Here is a 23,348-nt window from a genome sequence, read left to right as displayed (position 1 = left end):
ATGTGGCCCTAAATGGCAAAAGTGACTGTGGGTACGTGATTTGAGTTAAGGCTCCTAGGATGGAGAAATTTTCTTGTATTATCTGTGAGGCCTTAATATAATCACAGGTGTTCTTATAGGAAGAAGGCAAAAAGTAAGAGGGAAGGAGATACTATGCTGCTGACTTTGAAGATGGAGGAAGGGGTCCACAAACCAAGGGATGCAGGCAGCCTCTGGAAGATGGGTAAGGCCAGAAAAAAGCAAAACAAAACAAACCTGAAACAAAACATGTTTTTTCTTTCCTTAGAGCACTTACAAAGAAGAGAGTCCTGCTGATTCAATTTAGAATTCTTAATTTCATTACTCTAATATCATATATGTATTGTTTTAAGCCACCACGTATGTTGTGATATGTTATAGCAGCAACAGGAAATTAATACAGATTTTGGTACTTGAAAGTGGAACGTTGATTGCTATAGCAAGTACCTAAAAATACATAAGTGGCTTTGGAATTGTGTAATGAGTTAAAGCTGGAAGAACTTTGAGAAGCATAATAGAAAATTCCTGGATTACTTTAAAAGACTGTTAGTGAAAATATAGTTATTAACAGTACTGTATGTGAGGGCTCAGAAGGAAATGAAGAAGTTATAGGAAACATGAAGAAACTGTATTTTTCCTGTATTATGATAGACTGCTTAACTGAACTGTGCTACAATGTTATTTTGAAAGATAAATTTATAAGCCATGAACTTGGAATTTCATTTGAGATTCCAAGAAAAGTGTTGAAATTCCTTTTGTTTATGGTACAATGTGGAAAAACAAAAAGAAGAGAGAGAGAAAAAAATATTGAGAGAACTTTTAGCAGAAAGGAATCAGGACTTGATGATTTAGAAGATTTTCATCTTACCAGATTCCCACAACACTAAAATTAGCACATTCAATGTCAGGAAATTCTGCTCTTGTGCTCTGAAGAGAAGGTAAAGCGAGTGGCCTGACAACCTTTTGCTAGTGTTTCTGAAGCAGCAACATTTCATGGTATTCAATCACACAAAGGACTCTGAAGAATTTAGGCAATATCAATGGAGGAGCAAATGACAGGGAAAGGAAGAAATAAAAGAAATTCACTAGAATTGCAAATGAAAACTGCCTAATAATATTACTTAGCTGAAAACATGTGCTTCCCCTTAAGAAAAATGAAGAATGATTCTGAGGGCAGAACTGCAGGACAAGAGGAAAGAATCCTGAAGCCAGAAGGTAAAACTGACAGCCACTGAGGATTATTTCAAGGTGCCAAAATGTAGTGGAGCCTCACATGCTGGATTTCAAAATTATTTGGGTTGATGATTCCTTTTTTGATTCTATCTTCTCCCTCTTTGAACAGAAATGCCTCTAACAGGGAAACTATCTCTGTCCTACCATTGTGTTATGAAAAGAGTAAAATGTTATCCTGTTTTACAAGACAAAGTTTGAAGAGAAATTTTTACCCATAATAGATCATACCCATAGTCACAACCAATACCAGATTTACATGGTGAGATTTTTGGATATTTAAGCTGATGAAGTTTATTTATGGTGAGGTAATTTAATGTACTGAGCTTTTGGAGATTTGATACGGGATTTATATACTTTGCCTGTGGGATAGATATTCCTTTGGGGAACTGAGAGAGAACTATTGTAAACAGAGCAGTGGTTCCCCAACATACCTGTATCATAATCCAAAGAACCAGTAGGTGTATAACCTAGATGAAAAGAGGTATTTTTCAAACATAATTACATTAAGGATCTTAAGATCCTGTAACACGGCAAATTATCCTGCTATCTGTGTGGACCAAATGTAATTACAATACTCCTAATGAGAGAATACAAGGTCAGAAGGTAAAACAAAAGAGAAAGAAAAATATAATTCCTATAGCCTTCAACAAAAACACAGCCCTGAAGACCCATTGCAGACTTCTGACCACCAGAAATTGGAACACAATACATTTGTGTTGATTTATTTGATATATAATATTTTACATATTTAGGTGGTACATGTGAGTATTTGTTAATTGCAGAGAATGTGTAATGATAAAGTCCAGGGCATTTGGAATTATACGTCACCCTGAGTATTCATCATTTCTTTATGTAGGAAATATTTCAAATCCTCTCTTCTAGCTGCTTTTAAATATACAATACATATTGCTAACTAAAGTCTCCAACATTCCTCTTGAACATTAGAACTTGTAAAATGGAGTAGCCACTTTGGAAAACATTTAGCAGTTTCTCAAAAATTCAAACACATAGTTGTTATCTGACCCATCTAAACTAAAATAGCAATAATAGCAACTCAAGTATGTATGGTCCTCTCTTTTGCTAGGATTGTTTCTTTACTTCTCTTTACCTCACCTCTTATTTCATAGTCAGTATCTTTGGAATGCAAACCTGCTATTTAAAATTTACTCTTGTTTTTAGCAGTCAAGTATGTTTTCTTCTTTGTCATTATTAATATTTATCTCTTGTCTATATATTGTGGCCTTTTCGTTATATGTTTAATTTTTCTCTTGTATCTATTTGAGAGTAGATCATACAAAATTTGCCACAAAATAATGTGAGTAAATTCTGCAATATTTTCAGTGTATTTGTAGGCACTGTTAATCCTCCTCTTAAACTTTGAGCTGGAAACAGGGTTTGTAGATTAATTTATTTTCCAAGTTTTATTCTGAGCAACCTAAGGAAAATACAGAGAATAATAAAACCCTAATTAGGGCCAATTAGAAAATTTGGCTCCACAAAGATTTGTTCTAAATTTGTTAGAATCATGGTGCTGGAGATAGATATCTACTCAAACCTCATTTTAAGATGATTTATCTTGTCCTTACTTAATTTTGTTTAAATAAATTAAGGTCACATGGGAATAACAATCTGCATTAACTGGTACTTGTATTCCTGAAATTCTTTTTTGGTATTCGATGAGAGACAGACTTCATATATAAAACCACAAATATTAAAAACAACTTACAAAATAAAATGTGAATGTTGTTTACACCATTAAATGTAGAAGAGCTAAACCTGTAGTTGTATATTCCTGTCTCAAACCAGGTTAATATGTTTTGATAATATTGGATGTTAAACATAAAAGGCTAAATATTTTCACTTTGTCTCATTCTAAAGCACTTGCATAATCTAGATTATGGCTATTTATGATCTCCGACCCTGGTTGTCTACACCAGGGATGATAACCAGCTGTCCACCTGGATTGGAGTATTTGCATCAGGTATTGCAATGTGTTTCTTAACTTATTTGATCTATAGTAATATGAATTGAGATCGTTTCAGAATATAATTTGTTATAAAAATTTTTGACTGGATTAAAATACTGTGACTTTAAGAGTTTTCTATTTTATTTACATATACATTTTTATTTTTATTTTTGATTGCGATAGTAAACTTATACTTTACATATTATAGTATTGTTACTTATGAATTTAAAAATAAATGCCTACTTTTAAAATAGAAAATTGGATTTTGCAAATGTTGTTTATATTAATCTCAAGAATCTTTACTTCATCTACTGTTTGTGTATGAGAAGCCTGGTGTGAAAATGTAAAATGTAAACAGTAATATTAGGAAAATCTCTCTCATTCTGTACTAGATTGAATAAAATTAAGGTTTATGCTGTCAATTCTGATTGTTTCCTGTGATACTGTCTCTTGAATAATTAACTTTGACAATTTAGCTGCCTATAATCATTGGCCACATTTTATTTTGTAATATTTTAAAAATAAAATAGTATATATGTAACTTATTGAAAAGGTTGTTTACATTTTCAGTGTTTATTTAAAACTTGTCACAAATTATGATATAAACATAACAAAACCTTTTAGCATTTGGGTAAAAACTGAAGATATTTATTCAAATGATAGTATAGATAGTCTCTGAATTTCAAAAATATTTCTGATATGTATTTTAAACTTTTCGTTAACCAAATTATTGAGTATGTTAATAATAGAGAAAAGACAAAACACCTCATAGACTGTAATAATAATTTTGCATTTGCCTGTTTCCATGGTGAAGTAAAATAAAATTTAATTTTAGACTGCTATAATATACAAGTGACAGAAAAAATCAGAGATGTTGACAATGAATCAATTACTTTAAACATATTAAATGTAAATATTAAGTTATGTGTTGATAAGTACTTTAAATGTAGTTTGAATACTTCATAACCACCTTCTTTATTTTTATTCTAATAGATAAATCCATTAATAGTGTGTCAACATTTTGACCCTTTGGGAGGCATGTACCAAACACAATGATATATTAATTATTAAAGTCATAACTTGTTTTGTTATAGTTAGATCAACCCCCATAAATTAAAGTGCTTCTTAAGTCTGAGGAAAACTAAACCTTGCAAACATGAAGAGAATATATAGAAGGTCCTTAGATAATAAGCAGGTAAATGAAGCAGTAGTCTTCTCATAAGAAAGGAAAAAGATACTGGCTGCAGAATTATTCCTGAAAATTCTGATCTGCCATTCTGGTATACTAAACATAGGTATGACTCCTGAAATGGTTTTCCCACCCTGATTTCCTCAAATACAGGTATTTCAGAGAAGAAATAATTCCAAATTATTCAGAAATTTTGCTAATAGAAGCAGAACGCAGGTAAGTTCCTGGATAGTCCAATTGTGCTCCCAATTCTGGAAAATTAAACTGTCCTTTAGAACTTGACCTTATCTCAACTTAGTACAAGTATTTCTTTTTTTTTTTTTTTTTTTTTTTGCCCTGAGACGGAGTTTCATTCTGTTGCCCAGACTGGAGTGCAGTGGCACAATCTCAGCTCACTGCAACCTCCACCTCCTGGCTTCAAGCGATTATCCTGCCTTAGCCCCGCAAGTAGCTGGAATTACAGGTACATGCCACCACGCCTGGCTAATTTTTGTATTTCTTAGAGATGGGGTTTCACCATGTTGGTTAGGCTGGCCTCAAACTCCTGACCTCAGGTGATCCACCTGCGTTGGCCTCCCAAAGTGCTGGGATTACAGGCATGAGCCACTGTGACTGGCCCAAGTATTTCTTTGTGTTGATGAAACTAACATGGAAGGAAATGAGTGTCTAGTTACAAAAAAATAGTATTATCATCACCTTTCTTATGCATTCGAGATTCTAAAACTAAAATGGGTATTTATAATTTATTTAACTCGTAAAAGCTCTTCCATTTAGACATATTATAAAGGAATGCGTTCTTTTTTTCCTTGCTGAATTATACTAAATTGCTTTATTTTATGCAAGAACATTTACTACAGAAACATCATATGTAATTACAATAAGCAAGACATATGCTAGCCATTTTGAGAGAATCAAGGAAGAATCAGATTCAGGCTTGCACTGAAGAGCTTCCTCTGAAGTGTGAGGAATTAATATATTTGCTGTGGTTTGCATCTGCTCACCAAAGCTCAAGTGTTAGAAACTTAATCATCAACGTAATGGTGTTGACAGGTTGGACCTTTAAGAGGTGATTAGGTCACAAGGGCTCTGCCCTTATGTATGAAGTAATGCCTTTATCTCAGGAGTGGGTCAGTTATTTCGAGTGTGGACTACTGATAAAAAGATGAGTCTGTTCTCCTTCCTCCCCATCTCTCTTATTCATTTAACCATGTGATGCCTTCCCCTGTGATACCATGCAGCAGGAAGGCTCTCACCAGTTGCCAGCCCCACCTTCTTGGACTTCCCCTCCTCCAGAACTTTGGGAAGTAAATCTCTCTTCTTTTTATATTACTCAGTCTGTGGTATTATTTTATAGAAATACCAAACAACAACAGAAAATTGAGAAGTAGGGTTGTTGCTATAATAAATACCAGGAAGTGTGGAAGCAGCTTTGGAACTGGGTAATGAGTAGAGGCTGAAAGAGTTTGTAGAAGCAAGCTAGAAAAAGCCTAGATTACCATCAATGGAAAATTAAGGGTGATTCTGGCAAAGACTCAGAAGAAAATAGCTATAAGGAAGTCTGAGACTTCTTAGAAATTACTTAAGTGACTGATCAGAGGATTAGTAGAAAGATATACAGTAAAGGCAATTCTGATGAGTCTTAGATAGAAATGAGAAACAAGGTATTGAAAATTGGGGTGAAGACAATGCTTATTATACAACTGCAGAGAACTTGGCAGAGTTGTGTCCATGCCCTTGAGCTTTAGGGAAGGCAGAATTTAAGAATAATGAATGGGGATGTCTAGCAGAAGAAATTTCTAAGCAAAATATCGAAGGGGCTGCATGATTAGTTTTAACCACTTATAGTAAGATGCAAGAGGATAGAAATGACTTAAAATGGAATTTATAATTAAAAGAGAAACAGAATGCAAAAATTTTGGAGATTTCACAGAGTAGCTGTATAAAGAGTAAAAAGGTATGTTTAGGAGAGCAAACCAAAAGTGTGGCCAAGCACTGGTTTGCTAAGGAGATGAGTATAAATAGAAGGGAGCCAGGTACTGTTCATCAAGACAATGGGAGAATGGCCTTTAAGGCATTTCTGAGAGCTTTGAGGCTTCCCTTTCCATCATAGGCCCAGAGTTCCAGGAGGGCCAAATGTTTTTGGAAGATGGATCCAAACAATACTCCACAAGCTCACTGCTCAGGGCTGTCTTGGTTCTCTAGTCCCTGCACTTCACTACAGTACTCCTTTGCCATGGCTCATGCAGGCCCAAGTGCAATTCATGCTGCAACTCCAGAGGGCATAATTGGTAAGTATTGGTGACATCCAAATGGTGCTTAATCTTCAGATGTGCAGAGTGCATGAGCTGTGGGGCCATGGAAGCTTCCACGTAGATTTCAAATAATGTCAGAGACAACCTGGGGCCCAGAGGCCTGTCACAGGAGCAGACTCACTATAGAAAGCCTGCACTAGGGCAATGCCAAGGGAGTAGTAAAAGTGGGACGGCTCCAGAGACTACAGAACTGTAGGGTCACTAGCAAGCAACTCCAGCCTGAGAAAGGTGCAGGCATGAGACTCCAACTCATGAGAGCTAGAGAGTGGACTGAAACCAGGAAAGCCATAGGGATAGAGCTGCCTGAGGCCTTAAGGTTCAAACCTCCCCACCCTGAGTATGCCCAGGATGCAAGACATAGAATCAAAGGAGAGTATTCTCCTGCTTTAAGACTTAATATTACTTTTCCTATTGGACTTCAGACTTACTCGAGACTGGTTACTTCTATTTTTCTTGCCTGTTTCTTCCTTTTGAAAGGGAAATGTTTATCCTCTGCCTATTCTACCACTGTGTTTTGGCAGTAGATAATTTCATAGACTGGTAGCTGGAGAAGAATTTGCCTTGGGACAAATTGTGCCTGGAGTCCCACCAATGTCTGATTCAGATGAGACTCTGGACTTTGACCTTTTAAGTTATTACTTGAATAAGTTCAAAATTTGAGGCTAAGGGGTGGAATGAATGTATTTTGCATGTGAGAAGAATGTAAATTTTGGTGGCCAGAGGCGGAATGCTGTGGTTTGAATGCATTCCCCCAAATTTCATGTGCTAAAAACTTAATTCTCAATGCAATAGTGTTGTGATGTGGGACCTTTAAGAAGTGATTAGGTCATGAGGCTCTTCCTCCATGTATAGATTGTTGCCATTATGGCAGGAGTATGTTTATTATTGAAGGAGTGGATTCCTGATAAAAGGATGAGTTTGGACTCCTTCCTTCCTTCTCTTGTATATTCTCTCACCATATGACACCTTCCATCATATTATGATGCAGTAAGGAGGCCCTTACCAGATGCCAGCCCCTCAGCCTTGGACTTCCAAGCCTCTAGAACTGTGAGAAGTAAATCTGTTTTTTAAATAAATTATCCAGTGTATGATTTTCTGCTATAGCAACACAAAATAAGACAATGCTTGAATAAAATATATAGTATGGAGTCATAAAATAATGAGACAGGTAAAAACTAATCATGGAAATTCAAAGGAGAGAAACAACCACAGTAACTCATAATTTAAGAAGTCAAAAAATAGCAAAAATATTGGGAATCTAAACATCCATGAATAGGGAACAATTTCTCCAAACCAGTGATTCTCCAGATATGGTCCCTGGAACAGCAGCATCAGCATCACCTGGGAACATGTTAGAAATGCAAATCAAAACCACATTGAAATACCATCTCATGCCAGTTAGAATGGCAATCATTAAAAAATCTGGAGACAACGGATGCTAGAGAGGATATGGAGAAAAAGGAACACTTTTACACTGTCGGTGGGAGTGTAAATTAGTTTAACCATTGTGTAAGACAGTGTGGCCATTCCTCAAGGATCTAGAAATAGATATTCCATTTGACCCAGCAATCCCATTACTGGGTATATACCCAAGGGATTATAAATTGTTCCATTATAAAGACACATGCACACGTATGTTCATTGCAGTGCTGTTTATGATAGCAAAGACCTGGAACCAACCCAGATGTCCATCAATGATAGACTGGACAAAGAAAATGTGGCATATATACACCATAGAATACTATGCAGCCATAAAAAACAAGTTCGTGTCCTTTGTAGAGACATGGACAAATCTAGAAACAATCATTCTCAGCAAACTGACACAAGAACAGAAAACCAAACACATCATGTTTTCACTCATAGGTAGGTGATGAACAATGAGAACACTTGGGCACAGGGAAGGGAACAACCCTCACAGGTCTAAGTGGAGGGTGGAGGGGAGGGGAGGGGAGGGGAGGGACAGTGGTGGGAGGGATGGCGGGGGAGGATGGGGAGGGATAACACTGGGAGAAATGGATGTAGGCAATGGGGGCAGTGGCGGGGGGTGGGATGGAGACAGCAAGCCACCATGGCATGTATGTACCTATGGAACAATCCTGCAGGATGCAGGAAGTGCACATGTACCCCAGAGCCCAAAGTACAATAAAAATAAATAAGAAATAATAATAATGCAAATTCTCAAGCTCCATTACAAACCCAGTGTTGATTCGGAAAATCCACAGGCGGGGGTCAGTAATTTGCTTTATAAAGCCCTTCAGGAGATCCTGATGCAGGCTTAAATCTGAGAACTACCACTCTAAATGGAGACACTTTCATATAATTTAACATCTCGAGTTATTTCAAAGAATTAGCTCTACAGATATGCCAAGAATATCTTCAGAGTATATTAAGTATAAACAATAATTACAAAGTAGAGCATATAGTTAGGAGTGTGTATGTGTATGTGTGTGTTTAAAATATTTGTAGTTTTTTTATATACTTGGTATATCTCTGAAAGGATGCATATGAAATGGGAAAAGATGGGGATAGGATAGGGCTGGAAGAAGAAATTATTTTTAATTTTATACTCCCGTTTGCATTTTTAAAATTTGTGCCATGCATATGTAATTTCTACTTAAAAACTGACTTTTAAAGCAGTTAGAAAATTGTTTTACTAAGTTATAAATCATGATTTAGTCTTCAATATCAAATGAAAATGTGTACCTTTGATATATGTTGACACAAGATAGAAACGTAATTATGTTCATTGCCCACAGAATCATTAAAAATGAAGAAATTCTATACTCAACCTGTTTCAAAGTTTAGCCTTAAAACAATGTTTAATGTATGTTAGAGTAACATTTACTCATTAAGTATATACTCATTTGAAAAATAACACTGAGATAAAAATCATATATGCATAACTACCTTACATTTCCTCTGAAGAGGTTTTTAAAATTGTTTTATTAGAATTTTTAAAAATCAATTTTAATTATTGTCCACTCAGTTTGTCATACTTAGTCACTTAATGTTATGATTTCTTTATCATAAAAACCCAGCATTTTAAAGAGCTACATAGTAAAATAGAGGATACCATGTATTGTCTCTAACTGGATACTTTCTTTGTTTTCACTTTATTTTTTCTGTTCCAAATGGTGCAGTAGTGAATATTTGATGCCTAAAACTTTCTTTTTTAAGTTTTAAAATTGTTTTGTTTGTATAATAACAGAATTAAAATTATTGAAACAAAAGATAGTAATATTCTTATTTGCTTGCAAAAGGGGTACATTTGAATAGTCTTATATAAACAATATATGAGAGTGCATCCTACTTCCCTCAATTTAGCATAAATACAATTTTTTAAATTTCTACTATCCAGAATGGAGTTCTAATGAAATCTTTTAAAAATTTTGTAATAAGGAAAAGATGAAGAATAAGATTAAACATGACTTAAAACATAATAGTAATGGGTTAACTTCTTTGAAGTTCAAAAAGGATACCAAAAGACTATGCATAGAATTTTAGCAGTAAACAGAGCCAGAGAGTAGCTAGCCTGTCTCTCATTTTTATACATAAGAAGACTAAGATACCAGTGAAAATTAGTTAACTAAATTCAAGCAGTTTATTATCCAATATAATTTCCATATTGGAAGGTAATTTGATACCTGTTTACATACATCTTACATCAGTATTACTAACAAATTAAAACATTATTTTATTCTCTAGCCCTCAGAAAATTTGAAACTAGTAAAACATATGAAATCTTGAACAATCAAGGACAGAGAATTTACTTTGCAGAAGAGAGAAATAATTGCTTCCTTCGACACCTTTGTGGATTTTCAAGGCCTTTTACTATGATAATTTATGATAATGTAGGTAGAGATGTACTTGCTCTGCATAAGGCTCTGAAATGTAGCTGTTGCTGGAGTAGATGCTGCCTACAAAAGGTAAGTAAATATACCATCATATCAAAAAAGCCTCAGTGCTGGACAGTATGATAAAGTATAAAATTGCGATTGGCTGCAAAGAATTGTCTAGAATGAAAAACGTCAGAAAGAGAATTGAATTTTTGTACCACATACCTATAGGGTGAAAATCATGCACAACATTGCAAATTTTTTCCAGGCAATGAAGGTCATAAGCTCTTTAGATGTTTTCTATTCTAAACTATCTAACCATCCATCCAAGGCTTTTTGTGACTTAAGAAATATTGGCCTATTGCAAAGTGGCAAAGACCCTATCTCATGTTTATTGTAGAACCTCTATATTTAAATCCAATGTTGAGATCCATTTTTTCTCACTTTAATATTTAGTTGTTTAAACACCATGATTTGTAAAGACTATTCCTTTTCTACTGGATTGTTTTGGCAACATTTCTGAAAATGAATTGCCAATGTATTTATTTACCTATTTCTAGAGTCTGTTATCTTCCATTATTCTACCTATGTATATACATACAAATATATATACACACACAGAGCTAAGATCATCAGGACAATACAACAGTGGCATAATACCAGCTGTAGAGTAAGTCTTAATATCAGGTAGTACAAGCCTTCTTATTTTGTTTTGCTTTTGTTAAACCTTTTTTGGCTCTATTAGGTACTTCACATTTTCATATAAATTTACAAAAAACAAATTGTCATATTCAAAATCCTGCTGAGATATTGAGGGTATTTAATCAATGAATTAATTTCAAAAGAACTGATACCTTATTAATATTGAATCTTCTGCTCAATGACTATGGTATATTTCTCCTTCTATTTAATAACTCCCAGTAATTGTCGTTTTCAGTACTTAGGTCTTACAAATATTATATTACAAATAAATTTAATTATTTTATATTTCTAGATACAATTATAAATAGTATTTTTAATTTAAACTCTCCATTTTTGTTGCTCTTATATAGTATATAGAAAATTATTGCTCTGTGTACACTGACACTTTACTCTGACCTTGACAAAAATCCCTTATAAATTCTAGTAGCTTTTTTGTAAAGTCACTAAAGTTTCCTACAATTGTGGATATAAAAATACAGATTTTACTTCTTCCTTTGCCATCTATATGCTTTTTATTTGTATGTATAACTTTATGAATGTATGTATTTATTTACTGTCTGGATTCTGGAAATCTCAGAAACATCTTGTTCTTCTCATGTGTTTCACTGCATCTACTTACATTTTGAGACTTGAGGCTTTGTTTTCCCAACTAATTTTGTCTAAATAATTTGACAGTTTTGTTTCGTTTTGCTAGCATACTTATTTTCTTCTTTTCCATGAGAGTTTTGGGGAGGTTTACAAGCCATACCACCATTACCATCATCTTGACTTAGCAGTCTTTGTTTGCCTTTTAATTAGTCATACTTATACAGGGTAAGAAAAAGGAAAGGAAAGGAAAGGGGAAAGGAAAGAGGGAAGGAAGGAGGGAGGGAGGGAAGGAAAGCAAAAACAGAAAGTCAGAATTCTGTACTTTTTAGAAAAGAAAAGTACAGAATATAGTGAAAGTATATTCAGAAGAAAGAATTTCTCTCAAATGCTTGCTTCCTAGGCTCCTACATCCCTTTTTAAATACAACTACTATTATAAGTTTCTTATGTATTTTTCCACAGTTACTTTGTGAATATTTGTATATTACATAAACATAGCATGTTTATGCTATGTGTGTATATGTGTGTGTTTTAACACAGTAGCATATTCTTCAACTTTTTTTTAACACTATAACTTGAGGATTACATCTATGTTTAGAGTTTATTTGTTTCTTTAAATGGCAGCATAATAACCCATTATATGGATATGCCATAATATATTCAACAAATCTCTATTGAGTCTAATTAATTGAGCTTTAAATGAAAATTGGGATAAAAAATTTCAATAAATTTATATTTGCCATGAAAATATAAACTTTATGAAAGTGTTTGGCACATTGAGTAATAAACAGTTTTGGATGTAATTAGACTTATATTTCATGTGCATGGGAATTTAAAAAGTATCTTCATACATGCCTAAAAAGGAGATTGTTGTTATCCCTCTTTTGCAAATGGAAAGTAAATTTCAGAGATTTTAGTGACCTGTCCGCATTTCAAGCAGTTGGTAAGCAGTGAAGTCAGGTCTTAGCTCAGGGGGTTTAACATCTAAATCCTGGTCTCACTTTTGTGTTTATTCTCAAACATGAAGCATCCCTTAAATACAGAAAGTTCTGTATAAATATACAAAAAGCTCATTTAAAAGGTAGTACAGAACTAAATAAAGTGTTACTAACAAATCTAACATATCTGGTGGATCAATATTATATTTTTCAATCTTTTGTAGCTAAAAGTTGAAGCTCCACCTGGCGAAACAATTGGATATGTTTATCAATACTTTCACCCATTCTTGCCAAAATTCAAAATAAAAAATGAGAATAAGGGGGAGGTAATGAAAATTAAAGGGCCATGGTTGGTCTTCAGCTGTCTCAGGGATCTAAATTTTAATGTAAGTAATTAATAATGTTTTAATGACATATTAAAATTAGTTATTAGTTTTTTTCATAATACATATAATTATTGAATATGATTAAAGAAAAATAAAGGAATATTATGAAAATACTGTAACTATTTGCTTTTTTAAAATATTGGATTACTAATTCATCGTGTCCTTATTTAAAAGCTCTAGAAGTTTATGTAGCTTATAAAGCAAGTTTTAAAGGTACCAAAAGTTTGGTATTTAATATCTCAAGGAATATTGAAAGAGAAAATTAAACTTTATTTCAATGTACCATGACCTAATCTGGTACTAATTGTACATAATATTTTAATGTTCATTAATAGAGTTTTTGCTTTTTGTAAAACTTTGAAACACAATATAATTTTTAAAAATGTTTATGTGCTTACTAATTTACTTCTCAGATTATAGCTAACATCCACATATAGTTAAAATTAAAGAACTTGTTATGTTTATTTAAATCTGAAGATTCCTAAGCAAGAGAGAATATTGTATTGGTTTAACTTGATAGTAGGTATGCAAAACCATACTTCCCAAACTTTCATCAAAAACATATTTGTTCGTTTGAATAGCTAAAATACCTAGTAAAAAATTTGGATACAGCTTAACTAAAATACTACCTGATTTTCTTTCCTTTTATAGAATTATGTCAGTTCATTTTAGTGATTCTGATTCCTACTGGCATCTGCATATATATACTTAATATATTACAAATTAATTGTTAATAATATGTCTAGTTTGGAAAGTAATAACATGACTACATAGGACTCTCTTTTAAGTTAGAAGCCAAAGTAACAAAGTAGACTGTACATAAAACGGAATCCAAAGCCATTTTTACTGACACCAAATAATAAAATGCTTTCTGTGCATTATTTTATTTTTCACAGTATAATACAGCAAATCCTACTTATTCTAATATCTTCAACATTTTGTCAAAGGTGTATAAAACCCTTCCTATTTTTTTCTGTTTGAAGCAAAACAGTTTTAAAGCTGGCACTCTTGGGTAAGCTCGAGTATGAGGAGCAAGAAAGGGAAATCATGATTCTGTAAGAAAGTCATCTTTTGCATGAATGTGGACAATCCTTTTAATATTTTTTTGGCTATGAATAAGAGAAAAGATAAATTAGTGGCTACAGGGCCAGAACTAGAATGAGGCAATTGACCTGTCCATCTCAGGTAGAAAATTTAAGGGACCAACAAAAATCTCAGTGTTAAGGGTAAGAGATACCTGAATGCATTGCACTTTAAAAAAATTAATACAAAAAAATTTGTTATGAAATAAACTAAAAAATTGAGAAAGGAACTGACCACGTACTTGTATGACTTGTCTCTCTGCAATAACCTAATCCTGCTTCTGGCTGAATGAGGGCACAGCGTGGAAGGGGAGATATTTTCCTGAAAAGTATGTTGTTATCCCTTTGATTCTAAAATAACAGAGCCAAATGAGAGAGAAAGTATGGCGATACAGCAGAGTCCCAGTCGCTGATGAATCTGGTTTCTTATTTGGTATGGGACTGAGATGCATGTAGAGAATTAGCCTCATATAGAGATGGTCCATTTATCATAACAATAAGGAGGCAGGAAATGTTGGTATGAACACTAGCCCTCAGACACTAGAGCTAGTGTCTGAGGATAAATTCCTGTTCCATACCTTTTATTTTCTCTGTAGTATAAGAGATGATGAGACATTTTGTTGAGAATGAGAGGGAATGGTGGGTTCAGAGTTCTGAAAAGGGTGAAGAACTTTGGACATATTTAAAGCACTTCGATATTTCTCATTTTCCTGTTCCTTAGCACTACTTACAAGGCTGTGTATGAGCAGCCCTGCTAACCTCTCTGGTCTCACTCATTTTCTGCTATTAGTCCCCTCCTTCACTTCACTCCAGCTGTGCTCCTTCCTAACTCGGGGTCTTTTCACATGTTGTTAACTTTCTCTGGAATGCTGTCTGTCTTCCTATTTCTCTTATCACTAATTCTCTCTGGTCTAAGTCTCAGCTTAAATGACGCTGTCCCCAAGCAGCTTACTCTAAAACCATGCCCCCACAATTTGTGTAGTCTGCTTATTAGCTCCCAATTGTTCTACATTATAGCACTCTACCTTTCTCTTGTGGCATTCATTACAAGGCAAGTAGTATGATTTATCCCAGGTTTGTTGTTTTATATTTACATGAGTATATCTTATTCTGAAGGAATTAATATTAGTTGGTATGAGAAATGATGCTCTAGGAGGTGTAGATAAGTAACAGAAAAATAAATGAGGAAAAAGTAAAGGGAGCCAGAAAAATAAAATCACTTATGAAAGAGTTGGGTAAGCTGTATAATGAGCTGAGAAGCTCATGGTTTTCATTTTATAATGAAATTCATTCTTGTATTAAGTTAAAGCAAATTATATGAATTAAGCATATGTAAGTGTGACACATAGAGAGATAGATATAATCAGTTGTATACAATTTGAAAATCTACTTTTAGGTAGGAATTGCCTATAAATGTTACCAGGGTATTATGTGTCCATGTTGCATATTTTATAAATTGTTGAGTATAATCAGTATAAATATAACTCATCAAGGTCCTAATTAGTTAATAAATTTGGTAAAGAAATGCCTTTTTATTTTGTAGATTTTTCTCCTAAGATGATATATTTTTCTATTTTAGTTATTGACGCTGGATGAGGAAATGGTTATTGGAAAGATTTCAAAACACTTCTCTGGATCTGTGAGGGGAATATTAACCAATGGTGAGAAACTTGAGATCCAGTTTCCATTTGATCTTGATGTTAAAATTAAATCACTGATGCTTGGAGCAACTTTCCTCATTGTGAGTCTACTTTTACTCTATTTACCTGAAAATTACATTTTCTGAGATTATCATTGCACTTTTGTTAATATTTCTCCTTGAATCATCTGAATCAACTGCAAATTGTGCCTTTCTGACCATCCTCAGTTCCCAAATGACATTATGGATTCAGTATTCACCTTGCAAAGGAAGCAAAAATTAGAGTGTCCTAGAAACATGATCATTGAGGTTTAAATCCTTTGCATTCAAGAAAAATCAGACTGTCACTGAAAACAGAAAAAATATAGTTCATTCAATGTGACTTATAGTTATCTCTTACAATGTAAAATGTATTAATGCATGCTTGTTATACTTTATTTAAATGTTAATATATTGTTAATTTGGAAACTATAGATATTGATTTAGCTCTATCTCTTAAGCAATGCAAAGACCTTAAAAACATTTTAATTCTAATCTCTCTCTCACAACTTATACTTTCATTGGCTAGTGTTTTAGTTTTACTTCTTTTTGAATTTACAAATTAAATGTTTGCTCTTATTTTATTTTTCTAATAAAATCACAGATATGTTTAGTACTTTATTTGCTCTCAAATTTTATTGAACTTTAGATGATCCCTCTAAGGTTATGTTCTTTCTCCCTAAGTCCTCACTTAATATCATTGTATTAGTTCATTTTCGCACTGCTGTAAAGAAATACCTGAAACTGGGTAATTTATAGAGGAAAGAGGTTTAATTGACTCACAGTTACACATGTCTAGGAAGGCTTCAGGAAACTTACCATCATGGTGGAAGGTGAAAGAGAAGCAGGCACCTTTTCCACAAGGTGTCAGGAAAGAGTGAGTACAAGCAGGGGACATGCCAGATGCATATAAAATCATCAGATCTCCAGAGAACTTACTCGCTATCAAAAGGACAGTATAGGGGAAACCACCTCCATGATCCAATCACTTCCCTCCCTCCGCACTTGGGGATTACAGGTCCCTGCCTCAACACATAGGGATTATAATTCAAGATGAGATTCGGGTGGAGACACAGAGCCAACCCATATCAGTCATTGATAGGTTCTTGGAAACTGCAAATTTAAGCACAAGGATGTAGAATAAAACTCATTATTTTTGTCATCAACATTATAACAAAACAACATTGAACAAAATGACATTATTTGTAAACCTTCTATACTTACCAGTTGATAGAGATTGTTAAATTGGATTTTTAAAGTATCTATAGTCTCTTTTAAAAAGATAAACCTAAATTAATGACCAAAAATTTGAAAGAAAGTGAATATGGATAAAATACTAACCACAAGAAGGCTAAGGAATCTAAATTAATACCAGGAAAAAAAAATTAAGACTCCAAAAAATAGCAACAGAAACAAAATGGGTAACTATGATGAAAAGCATCTATTCAAACAAGACACAGTAACTCTAGACTTGTATGCATGTAATATTAACTTCAAAATATAGAGACAAATGTAAAAAGTTAAAATGACAAACCCATCATCAAAATGCGGGATTTTACTCATATCTCTTCATTTTTATTAGATATAAGACAGAATGTTACTAAAGTTATTTAAAATTTGAACAACAAAATGAATAAGCTTGATTAAATGGTCTTATTTAGAACTTTTTTACCAAAAATTAGACAGCACACATTGTTCTCAAATAAACATTATTTACAAAAATTAATATAATTATGGGCCAAGAAGCAAGTCTCAACAAATTACAGAGAGTCATTATCATTTAGACCTTAGTATATGAGCAAACAAGACTCAATTAGAAGTTAATAAATATTTTTAAATGTTTTCTACATATTGAAATGCAAATAACTCAATTATTTTTAAAAAGCCATAACAAAATATTTTAAATACTTTAAAATATGTAATAAAATAATATATGTCAAAATTCTTGGCATGCAACTAAACATATTAAAATGTATAGCTATAATTATTGAAGAAAAGAGAAAAATTAATAAGCTAAATTAATTGGCTTAAGCTATAAAGTTAGGAAAAAAAAAAGCAAGAATAAATTCAAGGAAGCATAATGGAGATATTGAACCATTAGCAAACAAAAATAAACAGCACCCATACTTAGACTCTAAACAAAATAGGTCTTTCAAGCAAGAAAATCGTGAAGTAACAGACTACTAAATTTAAATATTTTTAACTTTTGTTTTTCATAAACCCTCATAATATTAGATATTTAAAAGCAAATAATAAATTAAGGAAAATATAGGAAATAAGGGAAATAATAAATTAAGGAAATACATAACAAATATGACTAAGGACTAATATTCTTAGGTCAATAAATATGATCCTTAAATAAGAAGAAAAAATCAAATACTCAATGAAAATGTACAAATAATATGAAAAAATAATTTGAATCACTATCAAAGAGGGAATGAAAATAACCACTAAACATAAGAAAGCATTTCCAAAAACACACAAGAGAAGCAAAAAAGAAAGGATACAATACCTTTTTTTGTTTATCATATAATAAAGTTTTTATTTCCAATGATGTATGTTCAATGCTAATGAAGATTTAAGGAATCAAGTTCTCATGAGCTACAGGTGTAACTTTTAGAGGAATAAATTAAAATACATTTGTCAAAAATTTAATTTTTTTTTTTAGATACAGAAAAATAAGAGTAACTAGCAATGTAAACTCTATGTAGCAAACTTCACTCAAATAGCAAAAATTAAAGCTACATAAAATGTGTGAGTATGAGATTTACTAACGACATAACGAGACATCACTAGAATAGAGTAATAAGCAGATATTAAAACAAACTAATAAACTAAATACTTTTAAGGACCTTTAATGACATAAATACTCAGAATATTTTATGCAGTGAAAAAAGCCAGCCTTTAGAGATGCACAAATCTATTATTTTGTAAGGGCAAACAGTTATTCTTACACCCTTAGAAGTTGTTTCCTCATGGCTCTGGTCCTCAGACTTCTGTTTTTTAATATGTTTTATGATTATGTTATTATAATACAGGGATCTTAAAAAGCATTCTCATGTCTAATGCCTGTAGTTGTTTCTACTATTAAACCAACCTAATTGTATTTATTTTTCATTTTTACTGTAGGATTACATGTATTTTGAACTGTGGCCATAAGACTCACACTGAAAGAATATATCAGAGAATACTGGCATTTGTTTTTGTCAGCCCTCAACAAAACTAAACAACTTTCACTGAAAATATCTAAATAAAATTTTATTTTACTAAAACTATTCATACATATTCTTACTGCATAATAAACTATACCAAAAAATTTTAACTTAAAATAATCATTATGTTTAGCTTAGCATTCTGTTGTATAGTTCTGTTCAGAACCTGGCTCACTCATGCATTTTGAGTCAATTATCAGATTAGTTGGGGACTGTCTTATCCCAGATGACTTCATTCATATGTCAGGCTATTGGCTGAGGGAATGGGAATAATAGGCCACATATTTTTCATCATCTGGGAGGACAGCCAAAGCTTTTACACATGACTGTGTTACAAAACCAACAAGAAGTTGGTTTCCGTAGTGTAGTGGTTATTAAGTTCGCCTCACAAAACCAAGAAGAAACCAAGTTCAAATGTTCAAGCTCATTTCAAGCCTCTAATTCTATTATATTAGTAATACTCCATTGACCAGAGCAAATCACATAGCCAAGGCCACATTCAAGGGGTGGAAAAATAGACGCAATTTTTTTAATGAGAGTTGCTGCAAAAGAATGTTGCCTTTCTTCCCCCAACACAATTTATCACTGTCTTCTCTTTGGCTCCAGTTATTTACCTTCTCCCCAAACACAAAATATCCTCAACCCTCTCAGGACTCCCACAAGTCTCTTTCAATTATAGCATCAAGCTCAAGTCCAGTATGATGTCATCCTTTACCTTTTGTGAATGTGAATGAAGATACTTGGATACAGCTTCTCTTGATTCAGAGACTTGAAAGCAAAAAAGACCCACCTCACATATAATAGTGAGCAAAGGTCAAAACAGCCACAATGAACAAATAAAATTCATCTAGTAGTCACTGGTCAATAGAAATTCTAGTAATTAGAAGGGATATGTTTCTAGTTCCCCTTACTCTAGGGACAGAGAAAATTCTGCTCCCTGGGAGTGGCTTTCCAGTCCATTGTTCTACTCTGGTCTCTGGAATTTTGGCTCTGCCTTCTGGGACACTTTTTTCTTTTCTAAATGAAATTACCATGTTTTTAGCTGAGTAGCTTTTGCAGGCTTCCATCTACCTATGAACAGAGGTCTCTTTTCATTTTAGAATGTCTCAGTCTCTTTTAGTTTATGCTTATACAACTCCCTTGAAAACTGTGTGGATTTCTACTTATAAGATTTAGTCCACTTTATTGGAAAAAAAAGCCACATCCCACTATTATTTTTAAGTCAGGCTTCTTTCTTTGGACTTATTCATATCTAGCTTAACTTCTTTATATAACAGGTGGGTTGCAAAGGAAGCCAGAGGACACATCCTTAATGCATAAGCACATTTCAAGCCTCTGTTTGCATCATGTCTGTTAATGACCCATTAACCAAATAAAGTAATATGGATAAATCCCTATTCAAGGGATGTTGAAGGAGATTCCCACTTTTTGATGAGAAGAGCTGTAAAATATTGTGGACTTTTTTTTTTTTAACAATCTAGCACACTAACAGGTGGTTTTTTAATTCATATTACCTATGAAATGTCTTTGAATTTGTGATCTTTTCAATTATATGTCATCATTTAATTAACTATAATATTCATAATAATTCTAAGATATTATTTGTTTCATTGAGAGATAATATCCAAAGACAAGGTCATCCAACATCAGAACTACTCAGACACTCTCTTAAAGGAATCAAAAGAGACATAGATTCAGTGAAATATAATAAAATGAGTCCTGGATACTTCTACAGAAAAGGTACTCTTCCTTCTTATAGAAGTATTGGATAGAGCATCCCTAATTATATAAGTGTTATCATTTTATGTTTTGAATAAATCCTGCCCTGTGTTTAGGATTTCTGTCCACAGAAGAAAATAGCATATTTTTGTTTACAAAAGTTTATGCTTAAAAGGGTATGGTCTAGATCATTCTAGAAAGACATGGGATGAAAAATGTAAAGCCATCAGAAGTGTCTCTTAAGTACCCAGACTTAAGGCACATATTGCCAAGGCGTAGGGAACTGTCCCTTACTCCCTTTCAGAGATCCAGAGGTATAAATGGACCCACTTGTTTGCCTGAAGCTGTTTGTTGGGTGCACTGTCCTGGGAAACTCACATAAAGAACCTCATTCTCTGGGTTGGCCAGGAGGAAGTGGAAGCTCCTGCAATCCAGGGAACTAAAAGACCCTACCCTATAAACTTACCCCAATTTTCTATGCTTTGTAACATTTCTTGGGAATCTTTTAGGACATTATAGTGGGAAAAGAACACACACCACTTTTTTTTTTCAAGAAAAGAAGAAAAAATCATAAGATGGAATTTCTCATACACAAGTGAAAAGAAACTTGGAACAAAATTCATTTAAACAAGAAAATAAATAGCATGATTTTTTTGCTACAGAATTCTGAGAAGCAATCTCATTTCCAAATTATATGTCTTGCTCACAATTTCTATTATGAAACTTCTCTGCCTACATCCCTTAGAAGACAGGCCAACTTTTCCCGCTTTATGCAGATCTGACAGACTCAGGGTTTAGAACATAAAATTAGGTAATTTTCATGAACATGCATGATCCATACTGAATGCTTAGTATATATTAGACAGTGTTTAAAGAGTCACGTTTAACTGAATGCTCATAGTTCAGATACTCTATACGCACACAGAACATCAGCGTATGAAAACAGTCAGAAATTTTCACATATTGTTATCTTGTTTGTTTGCCTCCATTCATACAGATTCAAACTCTTTTTAGAGGAAGAAAGGTTTTGGTTGAAGTTGTTAACAGAATTTTTTAATAGAATATTTTATGCTTGTTTTTTGTTCAAGCTTGCAAACACTAAGCACAAAACATTAAATTGCTCACGTTCCACAACAAGGTTCTAAACCATTTATGTAGGATGTGTTGAAAAAAATAAAGTTGTCCTCAGCTCAACTGTTCCAATACATTTCACGTAACAAAACAGTTACAGGAAGATGAGGAGAATAAAGTATATACTATAGTGTCTAATCTCATCCTTTGCGTTTTCAGTATTGAGGATTAGAAGTTGGTAACATTACTTAAGAAGACACCATGTGAAATTGTTTCAGGGATAAAGTTTACCTCTAACTTTGTAGATTACTTGATGCTTATCTAGACCCTGGGGATTGAAAGCTTTGAACAGCGCTTATATACCGTGACATTCCCATAACAAATCATAGCACAAGTGAAGTTTCTTCAGATGACTTGTTAGGCATTAGGGATGATTAAGTGGAAGCAAGGGCACAAGAAGCAAAGACAGCATCCAGTAGGGGAAATTAGATGTACAGACTGGCTTTCAAAAACACATACCTCTAGAGTGCTCTGTTGGATGACTTGTTGACATTACAGGGAGTGGCTGGGAGACTAGGGAGGTCTTGCTAGTACCTGGTTGGGGTCTATTGAGCCACAAGGTATTTGTGTTAAGTTTTCATCGTTGTTGTTGCTAAAACTGTAAAAAGTATTCCATTTCTATCAGTGATTGAAAATAACTAAGTGATATGAACTGGATTGGATTTTGTTGTTGTTGATGTTGTTGTGGTGATTTTTGTTTTGTTTTGTTTTCTCCAGACTGTGAAACTGTCAAGATGCAGCATTAATCAATGATGTCTCATTTGTTTTATTGTTCAGTTACTGAATATAACTGGGGATTTACATATGCTTTCAAAATTATCAGCCAGTGCATACATTTGATAGGGATCAAATGAAAGTTTTAATTGCCTTAGAAAACCATCCAATAGAATTCTATAAGAAGCTAACTAGAATTTTAAAACACAATTCAAAATAAAATAGAAATATTAATATTTTACCAGTTAGTCTCATCAGCTGTATATGAGAATGTGACACACTATCTCTCTCTGAGAAAAGTAGATTAAGCTGGAGAATATTTTCTAATTTATTCACCAAAATAAATTACTGGCAGATGAATGCTGGCATTTTTGGAAAACAGCAGGGCTCCTGGCTGTTAATTTTTGGCCATTCACTGAAATAGTGGTTTTTAACTTAACATGTATCAAAACCACCTGGAGGGGCTTTCAAAACACAGATTGCTGCATCTCATCCCCAGAGAATCTGATTCAGTGTCTTGGGTATGCTAATAATTTGCATTTTAACAAGTTCCCAGGTGAAGCTGCTGCTACTCCTAATGGCGACCACACTTGAGAATCTTGGCACTCGAACAAATTACCAGACTTCAGCCAGAATTCTGTGGGC

At 33.4% G+C, this 23,348-nt stretch overlaps 2 protein-coding genes across 3 annotated transcripts in view; both read left to right on the top strand.

The window, feature by feature from the left end:
• LOC135275843 (phospholipid scramblase 2-like) overlaps positions 1 to 207 on the top strand; it is a 38,279-nt gene extending 38,072 nt beyond the window's left edge. The window contains exon 10 of the mRNA XM_064378498.1: positions 120 to 207. The gene's annotated coding sequence lies outside the window, so the exon portion shown is untranslated. The remainder of the gene's footprint in view (positions 1 to 119) is intronic.
• LOC105706593 (phospholipid scramblase 1-like) lies at positions 144 to 23,339 on the top strand. 2 transcript variants are annotated; one of them, XM_021669564.2, is made up of 9 exons: positions 144 to 223; positions 3,130 to 3,232; positions 4,560 to 4,622; positions 6,517 to 6,694; positions 10,424 to 10,644; positions 13,006 to 13,167; positions 15,829 to 15,990; positions 20,735 to 20,879; positions 23,253 to 23,339. In XM_021669564.2, exons 2-9 carry the CDS (start codon positions 3,149 to 3,151, stop codon positions 23,261 to 23,263), a joined length of 1,026 nt encoding a protein of 341 aa, XP_021525239.1. In that variant the 5' UTR covers positions 144 to 223; positions 3,130 to 3,148; the 3' UTR covers positions 23,264 to 23,339. The 2 variants fall into 2 exon arrangements, with proteins under 2 accessions (XP_021525239.1, XP_064234853.1); XM_064378783.1 differs by lacking the exons at positions 144 to 223; positions 3,130 to 3,232 and having other exon boundaries at positions 3,803 to 4,869.
• The last annotated feature ends 9 nt before the right edge of the window (positions 23,340 to 23,348 follow it).

The sequence above is a fragment of the Aotus nancymaae genome, unplaced genomic scaffold, assembly GCF_030222135.1.
Source record: "Aotus nancymaae isolate 86718 unplaced genomic scaffold, 86718_ANA_hifiasm-v0.15.2.pri h1tg000019l, whole genome shotgun sequence".
Classification (NCBI taxonomy): Eukaryota; Metazoa; Chordata; class Mammalia; order Primates; family Aotidae; genus Aotus; species Aotus nancymaae.
This window is presented reverse-complemented; position numbering and strand designations above follow the sequence as displayed.

Excerpts from the sequence above, each read along its gene's own strand:
- LOC105706593 (XM_021669564.2), top strand. The coding sequence starts at position 3,149 with ATGGCTATTTATGATCTCCGACCCTGGTTGTCTACACCAGGGATGATA. Across the intron at positions 10,645-13,005 it reads GTAGATGCTGCCTACAAAAG|CTAAAAGTTGAAGCTCCACC; the intron begins GTAAGTAAATAT and ends AATCTTTTGTAG. Across the intron at positions 13,168-15,828 it reads TCAGGGATCTAAATTTTAAT|TTATTGACGCTGGATGAGGA; the intron begins GTAAGTAATTAA and ends TTTCTATTTTAG.